Source organism: Struthio camelus, chromosome 11, assembly GCF_040807025.1.
Source record: "Struthio camelus isolate bStrCam1 chromosome 11, bStrCam1.hap1, whole genome shotgun sequence".
NCBI classification, from domain to species: domain Eukaryota; kingdom Metazoa; phylum Chordata; class Aves; order Struthioniformes; family Struthionidae; genus Struthio; species Struthio camelus.
Genome location: NC_090952.1, coordinates 7263993 through 7273867, shown reverse-complemented (window position 1 = coordinate 7273867; position 9875 = coordinate 7263993). Strand labels below are relative to the sequence as shown.

The following is a 9875-nucleotide window of genomic DNA, read 5'->3' as shown; positions in this document are numbered from 1 at the left end:
AGATAGGTCAGCTGAAGTTGACCATAATCAAGAGATCTGAACTTCCTACTCACAGATGTGACCTCCTCCAGCCTTTGTCAACCCAGTGCTGACAAGGGAGGACACAAAAGAAAGGAATTCTGAGTCTTTTATAATTTGGAGAAGAACAAAATCTTACTTGGAGTTGAACTACACTATGAGAAGAAAGAAGCAGAGTTGAAATGTACCTGCTTATTTGATAATGAAATGTCAGTTATTCTTCTGTAACTTAACAGTATACCTGCTGGCTTTCCCTCATCAGGATTCCTAGTGTTACAATAGTCAGCTTCCTTAAGCCAGCCTTAATTTTCTGCACTGTATGATCTGAGAGCAGAATCTTAAAGTGAGGGACACATTCACAAGTTGTTTTGTTCCACTCTACCGCATGGAAATAGGAGTGTGGTGGTGCAGTGGTGCCACCACCGAAATCCTGTAGCGCAGCTAGGTGAGCTGTATGGAGTCATGAGGAGGTAATAGTACTCTTAGTATTCTGTAGGCTCTCTCTAGTGATATAGAGCTCTGTAGTGGTGTGGGAGGTGACGTTAAGGTGTGAAGCTTAAAATAAAAACGTGGACAATGAAGAGAGAGGTTTCTATCGCAAGGTTTCTGCTTCTTTCTTATTTTCCATGTATGGGCTATAGTATTAGAGCTGTAGTTTTGAAGAGTTTTGTCCCATTTGTTATCAGCAGTAAGGCAGGGAAAGCGTATTGGTTTGCTGTCTACTTGTGTATTTTCCTCAAAGTGAATGTCCCATATAGGCTCATAGCATTTATTTGGCTTTGAAGTAAGTAAACAACTTGAAATGGGGATATAGTGGGCTAGTGTAATCTGTAGTCATTGTAGCTTGCAGTAGGAAAGTACAGTTAGAGTCGCTAGTAGAAATAGTCCTAATGCAGGTGAAATTCTTAAATGGAGATCCTACCTCTGAGGCTTTCTTAGTTATAGTATCTTTATAATCTTGACCAACAGCTGATTTTTCTGGATTAAGAGGCAAGAGCAGAGATGATTGAAAAGGAAGGGGGGAACAAACCTGGAAACAAGTGAGGCTATGGCTTTGACTTATTGTCAGCGTTTCCTAAACGATCACCTATTGAAGTATACGATCACCTATTGAAGTATACGTGAATCTATTGGTAAATGAGGTGAAGTATACGTTAATCTATTGGTAAATGAGAGGCTGTTTTTCCTTGCTTTGCTTGTTTTGACAGCCTCCTTTTGACCCTGACCAAGACCAGTTTCTCCTTCAGTCTTCTATTTTGTAATGACCACGTATCTTTGCATCAAATAGGCGTGATGTAGCCAAGGAACCTGCAAGCACTGGAATTTGCACTTGAAAGGAAAATTTCAAAGCATAAAGCGGTAAACAAATTGCATACTCTGTATGCTTACTGCCGTTTTCTTTTTTTAAAGCCTGTTGTAGAATTAGTCTGATGCTTACAAATATGTTAATATTGCCGCCTTTATGAAGGCAATCTATTTGGCAAATATTTTCCTCAAAAAGGTAGCCATCCCGACATTTAGTGAGTTTAAAACAAACAAAACTTCATGCTGTACTTGCCCCTTGGTAGCTCATTACATTCCCTGATTTTATTAATTGTACTGAAAACTTGTGCAGTGCCTCTGTTCTACCATTGCTTCGTTGCTGTCAGCCTCAGAACAAGGTAATGCAGATTACAGAATTGTGTTGCGTGTTCCCAAAGAACTAATGCATCTTTCTGGGTTTTATTTTGGGTGCAAGTGTGTCATTGTACTTCAGACTTTATTGAGGTGTTTCTTGTAAAAGCAGCAGTCTTTATAGTTCTGATGTCTTTGTTAGAACAGATGTGTTTTTAAGTGAAGTTATGTCGGGTCGTGATTTTGCTATGGAAAGCCTGTAAAAAGCTGTTTGCGTTTCAGTGCAAGCTAAGCTTTTGTTAGAAGTAAGTGTCTGAGATTTGAAGTGCGTACAGATTTCATAACGTGAGTCCAGTCCAAGTTGTACATACCCTACTGAAAGCATTGTGTAACATCCAGTGTGAATGGGCTCATTTATCAGTGTATTTGACAGCACATGCAAGTCTTTAGACAGGACATGTGGTCTTTAGATTGCACCAGAGGTTTAGCAATGCAGAGAGGGCTGTTAGGCTTCTGTTGGAAACAGCCAGTGATGACTGCTTCTTCCTGATGGATAAAAATTAAGTCTAATTGTTTGGCAAAACGGCCGAAACTCACACAACCAAGTAATCTTCCTTGCCCATATTACTGTATGGTAACAAGGCATTTATGCCTTTATATGACTAACTTAAAAAGGCGTTTTACTGCTTCAGAAGTAGAGACAAAGCGAATTGGAGTACCTGTTTTCTGGTCTGCAATGGTGGGATGTTATATGCTATGGAATTTCCTACTGTTACACACTTTGGTTATCAGTGCACTTTAATCTTCACAATAGCGGCTGAAATAAACTACCCTTGGAGATCATGCAGTGCTTCTCTTCTTTGGAAAAGCACTAATGTAAACTGTGGGCAGTCTTGACTTGACAGCTGTGCTGACAAACCAAAAAAAGATGCTTTTTGCACTAGACAGATGTCTAAGAGTTGGAAAATTTCCAGTAAAAAGCAGAAAAGCTTTATTCTTCCAGTATTTTCATATCACATGAAATATGGTTTAAATGAAAGGAATGTTTTCTGATGGGGAATATTATTGCAGAGCTTCTTAGCGTGCGGAGGATTAGCTTGCTAATCACCTTTCTGAGTAGCTAGAGTCTACTAGTTATGCAGGAAAATTCTTGATGTTGTGAATGGTGAGGCATTATGATTAAGGAAACTGGTTATTATTTTAACTTCGTTTGATATATTTGCGTGGAGCAGCTAGTGCTAGAATATTTCCAGCATTTGCATGCCTTTTTGTTTTAATATCGATGAAATACGTTGCGTTCAATCAAGACATTGCGTTCGTTAATGTTCAGAGACGTTGTGAAAGATCTTGTCCAGATGAAAAAGAGCATGAGAAGGCTGTATTTTAAAAATACACAATATAGAAAATAGCTCTTTATAGCAGAAATAATGCCTGGTATGCACAGTGGATTTTAGTCCTGGAAATTTTTGGGTTATCAGTAATCCTTTTTTGAGGAAACTAACACCGCTCTTTCTGCATGTACAGTGTTCCCTAGCATCTTCAGCCTTCCATATTTAAATTCTTTATAACCCGCTTCATTCTGTTAAAATTCACTTGAATGTTGGCCACAAGGTGTTTCTCTTAATTGGCTGTCAAGCTACACTGAGTCCTGCTTTCTTCCCTGTGATGCAGGGAAGGAAGAACTGCTGAAAGTTTAATCCTATAAACTTGTCTTTTAGAGTAACAGAGCATAATCAAGGATGGCTTGTGCCTTGTTCTGCATTGTTAGATGGTACCACCAAGCGTGTTTTGTGAGTTGTTAGGCAGTTATGGTCTTGGGGTATGTTATGCTAAAAAGGAGGGGTATTCACAGCTAGTCAACTGTGTCTGTAAAAATAGATTAAAGGTTAGGGTTGATACTCTTCCTCGTGTTTCTGCTTGCTGCTTTGAGCATTTGATAGTTGTGGCTATAGCTTTAGTTTGTGCTTCTTGAATGGTTCTTGCTTTTTTGAGAGTGACTTAATTTGTGATTCCTGTGGTTATGCAGCTCCACTGAAACTTCATCAGCTAACTAAATTTTTTTCAGAATTTAAGGATAACAGTGAAGAATGTAGTACAGTTTAAACTCGCCTAAGTATCGTGCTAAATTTCATTGCGTTGGATGAAGGGTTTGTTTTCTCCTTTTTAGATATTCTTCCACTCCTCTTATCAAGATGGAAAGCTCAGATTCTAGTGATAAAGGAAATATTGATCAATCAGAAGCACAACGTCAGAGTCAGCTAGATCGGTTAGATCGAGAAGAAGCTTTCTATCAGTTTGTAAACAACCTGAGTGAAGAGGACTACAGGCTTATGAGAGATAACAATTTGCTAGGAACACCAGGTAGGTAACGCTTACTAGAATTGCTTGCAAGTGATGTGTGTCCTTTTGCTGTTCTCCTGAATCTGTTTCACCATTTCGTTTTTTTGCTGCAGTTGTCTTCCACAGTAGGAAGTAGCTCTTTGTAGATTTAAATAATTTGAGGGAGGCATTGAAAAATGGAGAGGTAGTTAGGGTGATAGGGATTTATTAGATACTGAAGTCTAGTGTTCTCACAGCTTCATGGGGACATCCAGAGTTTATCTAGTTATGGACTCTTAGGCACTTTCGATGTAAAAGGTAGATCTCGCTTAGGCCTCCCTCTATGAAGACTTTGCACTGGTCACCTAACAGTGTAAAAACAGGATAATTAATCTGGTGCGACATTCTGCACGGGCATTTCTATGTCAGTTTTTAATTGATTTGCTTGCTTTAAGTTGATTCTTCATAGGATTATACTTAATTCAAACCAGTTTCAATTTGAAATGTGACGTTAATATGAACCTTTTTCATGCCTTGAAGGTATTATTTTGATTTTTTTTTTTTAAGCTATATAACTGGTATAGAATGAAGAAAACTGATGAGTTGTAGAGGTCACAGAACCCAGAAAGCACTTCAGTATTCTGAATAGATTGCAACTGTTAGATCCTTCAGCTTCAGTAAGAGTTACTTGAGACAATGGTGCTGGGAATGTCTGAGCTCCTCTTTAGCAGTCTTTGGCTATCTCGTTATGGCAGGATTTAATTGGGGGGGGGAAAAAGCAAAAGAAGCAGTCCCTTGTATCAAAGCATTTGAGGTGTGGTCTTAAGCTATGGATAATGCTTGTTGTATATATGATTTGGAAACATTTTTGGAAAACTTTGCTTATTTTCAAAGGTGAAATTACTGAAGAAGAGTTGCTGAGAAGGCTACACCAAGTTAAAGAAGGTCCACCACAGCAAAACAGTGATGAGAATAGAGGTATATACAGTATTTGTGAAAACTCTTAACTTTAGCACCCCATACGGACCTTAACTTGAGTGCAGGAGTGGAACAAGTTAAGCCTAGGCAGGTGCAAGGTGAGCTTTGTTTCAAAACTAAGTGAACGTTATGTCTGATATCTGCTGCAGAGATCAATTTGGGACAGATTTCACCCATAACGCGTCTGTTACATCAAGATAAAGTTTCTTTTAGGTTTCTTTATTTTTGTTTAGATTGCTTCTTGTCTGTTCCCTTCTGGGATGCTGTTGGCGATCCTTTTTGTTTTGTTCTGTTTTTCATCTTTCTCTTTAAAGGATGCTGTATTGCTTACATTATCTGCCCTCTAAGGATGTTGGTGGAGGACTCCTGGAACTTGTCACTGGGGTTTATTCTTCAGTGAGATGGGTTTGCTGTGAAGCTGTGCTTCAAGTGAAGGGTCAGGACAGACTTAGTTCTCTACTTCGCAGTCACTCGATCGCTTAATTGTTTGGAAAGAGCAACACAGAATATTGCCAATCTGATGTGTTCTGATGCTTGATACCTGATTGACTTTCCATTTACTTATGTTATACGATGCGTGTTGTTTTGGTGACGTTTGCTATGTGACCGCTACAGCCTCTCCCTGCATATTAGAAAAAAGTCCACTCCTGCTCCCTGAAAAGAGCTCTAGCAGATGAGAGTTGATGTTACATGTGCAACCACAATAGCGCATGATAGGATTAAGCACTTTTATACTGTCACTTGTTGAAGTAAGCAATTATGTTCTTGGAAAAGATCACTCCAAAATTAGTTCAGTACTCTAATTTTGGTAGTTCCCTGTCTTTTTCACAGGTGCAGAGTCCGCAGAAGATGTTTCAAATGGAGATTCTATAATAGACTGGCTTAATTCAGTCCGACAGACTGGAAATACAACGCGAAGTGGGCAGCGAGGAAACCAATCTTGGAGAGCAGTGAGCCGGACTAACCCCAATAGTGGTGACTTCAGATTCAGTTTGGAAATAAATGTCAACCGTAATAATGGGAACACAAATCCAGAAACTGAGAATGAGCCATCTGTAGAGCCTTCCAGTGGGGAGGATTTGGAAAACAGCCAAAGTGACTCTGAAATTCCAAGGTCTGAATCACCATCCGTAAGGCAGCCTGGATCAGAAAGGAGTGCTTCTGAGGAGCTAACAACTGAGGAAGCCTCGCCTCCTAGAGGGCAGAGGAGAGCGAGAAGTAGGAGCCCAGAACAGCGGAGAACACGGGCTAGGACTGATAGAAGTAGGTCACCTATTAATCCAGTGAGTGAGACTCCTCGCAGGGCTCATCACAATACATCATCTCAGACACTTGATCATTCCTCGGTAAATGAAGCTGAGGGAAGTTCTAGAACTAGGCAGCATGTGACCTTAAGGCAGCATACAGTGGGGACTGAGATGCCAAGTGAAAACGCAGTTCTGTTTTCAACCCCTGAAACCAGACCTGTTCCTCAAGCAACAGGTTCTTCAGAAACTAATGGCAGCAGTGAGTCTGCAACTCCTGGGCAGAGGCCTCCTACTATAGTACTGGATCTTCAAGTGAGAAGAGTTCGTCCAGGAGAATATCGACAAAGAGACAGCATAGCCAACAGAACTCGGTCCAGGTCCCAGACACCTAACAACACGGTCACTTACGAAAGTGAACGGGGAGGGTTTAGGCGCACGTTTTCACGTTCAGAACGGGCTGGAGTGAGAACTTACGTCAGTACCATTAGGATTCCTATTCGTAGGATCTTAAACACAGGCTTGAGTGAGACTACATCAGTTGCTATTCAGACTATGCTAAGGCAGATAATGACAGGCTTCGGAGAGTTAAGTTACTTTATGTATAGTGATAGCGATGCAGATCCTAGTGGCCCTGCTCCAAATCAGAATGTGGATGCTTCTGAGCCGCAGAACGGAGGTGGTGGTAGTTCAAGCAACGAAAGTACAGATGCTAGCTCAGGGGAGGTGTATGAAGGTGGTAACGAAGGTGGTTCGACATCTGGTGCTAGACGGGAAGGTCGGAATACTAGGGGATCGGTCACATTTGAAGAAAGTGGTTCTCTGCCATTCCTTAGCCTGGCACAGTTTTTCCTGTTAAATGAAGATGACGATGACCAACCAAGAGGACTCACCAAAGAACAAATTGACAACCTAGCAATGAGGAATTTTGGTGAGAGCGATGCTCTGAAAACCTGTAGCGTGTGTATTACAGAGTACACGGAAGGCAACAAGCTTCGTAAACTGCCTTGTTCCCATGAGTACCATGTCCACTGCATTGACCGCTGGTTATCAGAAAATTCCACTTGTCCCATTTGTCGCAGAGCAGTCTTAGCTTCTGGTAACAGAGAGAGTGTTGTCTAAACGAGATCTGAATTCCTGGCCAAGCAGCTAGTGTAATAGTGATGGGCAAAGAAGTCACTTCCTTTATGGCCACTTTTTGAGTGGTACCTAAATGTATAGTAATGACTTGGAGTGAATCTTCCCTCATGAAAGCATTTTCTGAATTAAAGCTTTTAAAATTGGAGCATTTCTTTAATTAGGTTTTTCAAGGTCTAGTCAGTTTGTGATAAATATCACTTGTCCAAAGACATCTACCGGTTTAAAAATATGTTTTTCATTATGAAGACTATTAAGTTTTTCCCCTGCCCCCCAGGCCAATAAGCGTTTTGTCCTCAAGGTTGTACTCACGAGGAATTCTTCTGAGAAGTCGTCCCAGCTAAGCGTACATGAGTCGTAAAGGATTTTTTGCAAGAGATCCAACTACCCGACTGAAAAATAATATGAACTTAATTGCACACTTGAACATACTCTTAATTTTCATACTGGGTTAATATTGGACATGTCTGTGTAAATAACACTAATGTTAGCCCTTTCCCCATCACTATGGCACGCTGTAGGATGAGCTGTTAGCTTAATTGGGATATTTATCTTGTTGTGGAAATATAAGAATTGCCTATGCTTGTTTAAATAAAAAAAAATCTGTTTTAAAATTGTAAAGCTTTTTTGTAGAAGCTCAGTACTTTTCCAATGCACTGTTGTACTAATGCATTAAGAATTAAAATTGTACCATGCTTAGAAATCGAGAATGCTTTTCATACAAAACCCACCACACAGAGAGCAAACTAAATACAAGAGAGCTGCTTTTGTAACTGTGTACCTGTCAAGAGCAGTGCATATCTGTACTATTTATGTGAACAGCTACTGTAATATAAGAACAATTGAATTAGACATCTTAATTGCATTAAAAAATGGAAATTGAATGTTATAATTGCAGTGTTTTGGCTCAGTAATGCCACCAAAAAAGATGATAAAAATTTAGAAACTGTTCTAATGACTGGTTATTTCTTTGTATGGTTACTAATACGTAATAATACAGATGGGTATGTACCAGTTCATTCGGTGAGGTTTATGCCCATTTTTTGATATCAAATTTTATTTTAATTTTTGAGGCAACTCTGTAACTCTTCAGCAGACAAATACTGACTGTTGTTGTTGTTCTCCACCAGCTTCAACAATATTAGTAAACTCTGGATCCGTTTAGTGAACGTGCTGATACCCAGCGTGAGTGGCCTGTGACTAAAGTGCCGCAGAAGAATCATTTTAAGTATTAACTGGAAAGCAGATTAATTATTAGAGTGCTAAGTTAAATATGAAATTTGTAATTGATTACTGTAGTGCACTTAATGTTACACTTCTGGCAATTGGCAACACATTTTAAAAAAAGGTCTTTGTACTCCTTTTGGACCGATTAAAGCCAGTTACACTTTCCATTAAAAGTGAGTATGTGGCATATTAAATTGAGAATTGGAAAATGTACCTCAAGACTCATCAATGTCAGGGGAAAGTTTCCCTTCACTCCCTCTATGAGCTATTCTTTCTGTTTATTCTTTAGCGATCCCCCCACCCAGTGCAATTATTTATTTCAACTTCAGGGCAGTAGTTATGAAGGGATATGAACTGCTCTTGCTGGCTATATGGGAAATGTTGCTTGCTCCTCAGATGACAGAAAACCAAAGCTGGCCTATCTTTTTTTTTTTCTTTCCCCTCCCCCTAATTAAAACACATTTTCAGTGTTTTATAGTGGTGGTTGCGTAAAATACAGTCTCAGCTCTGAGCCATTTTAACTTCTCATCAGCTAGTTAAGGAGTCCACGGTATCCCAAAATTCCAGTTTTCTTTCTACCTGTGTGTTTTGTGGTGTTTGGCTCAGTGGGAAACCCTGACTGGCTATTGAGCTCGCTTTCCTCCTGGTGGGACACACCATTGTGGCAGAGGGGCTTATGTATATTCTTTTTTAGGCAGAAGACTAAATAAGCTTGTGCCCTTAAATTTTTCCCTCTGATGTGCATCACTGTAAAATTGGAAATTAGCTATTTCAGGTGCCGGACTCTCATGAATGTAGATGATGTACTTTATGCCAAAATTTCCTCAGCAAAATAACACTTCTGAATTTCTTCCAGTAGCATACACGTAGCAAATGCATGCTACCAGCTGCAGCTTCCCAGTAGCTTTGCTGGCTTACTGGAGAGTAGAATTAGAAGGGGAAAAAAAACCCCTTCCTCTACGTGAATATGTTTTAGATTTTGGAAATCTGAGCTACATCGCTGAGGACTAAGGATGGTGACCAGAAAGAAAGGAGCCCACTAGTGCTAATTAATGTGAAGCACGGCTGTGATACGTGTCATTCGGCATAACTTTCTTTTTAATGTTCTAAGTTTCCAATAACTGTACACTTCGATAGAATCGACTTTACAGTTTTGTTTTAGCTTAATAGTGGCATGCCTTAACATTTTATCTTCATGTAACAATAGCAACAACAAATAAAACGTTGGAGGTTTCCCAAATGGTACCAAGAACAAGTAATTTAACCTCAGTTAAGAAGCCCTTGAATGTTCTAACTCAGCGGACGCTGAGCGTGCTAAAGGCGCTGGGGCTCACTTGC

General features: G+C 39.9%; 1 protein-coding gene across 1 annotated transcript in view; it reads left to right on the top strand.

Moving 5' to 3' along the window:
- Window positions 1-8260, top strand: part of RLIM (ring finger protein, LIM domain interacting) — a 14836-nt gene extending 6576 nt beyond the window's left edge. The window contains exons 2-4 of the mRNA XM_068956912.1: window positions 3800-3993; window positions 4846-4929; window positions 5761-8260. Coding sequence (XP_068813013.1) covers window positions 3825-3993; window positions 4846-4929; window positions 5761-7295 — 1788 coding nt within the window. The 5' untranslated portion in view covers window positions 3800-3824 and the 3' untranslated portion in view covers window positions 7296-8260. The remainder of the gene's footprint in view (window positions 1-3799; window positions 3994-4845; window positions 4930-5760) is intronic.
- Window positions 8261-9875: the final 1615 nt, after the last annotated feature.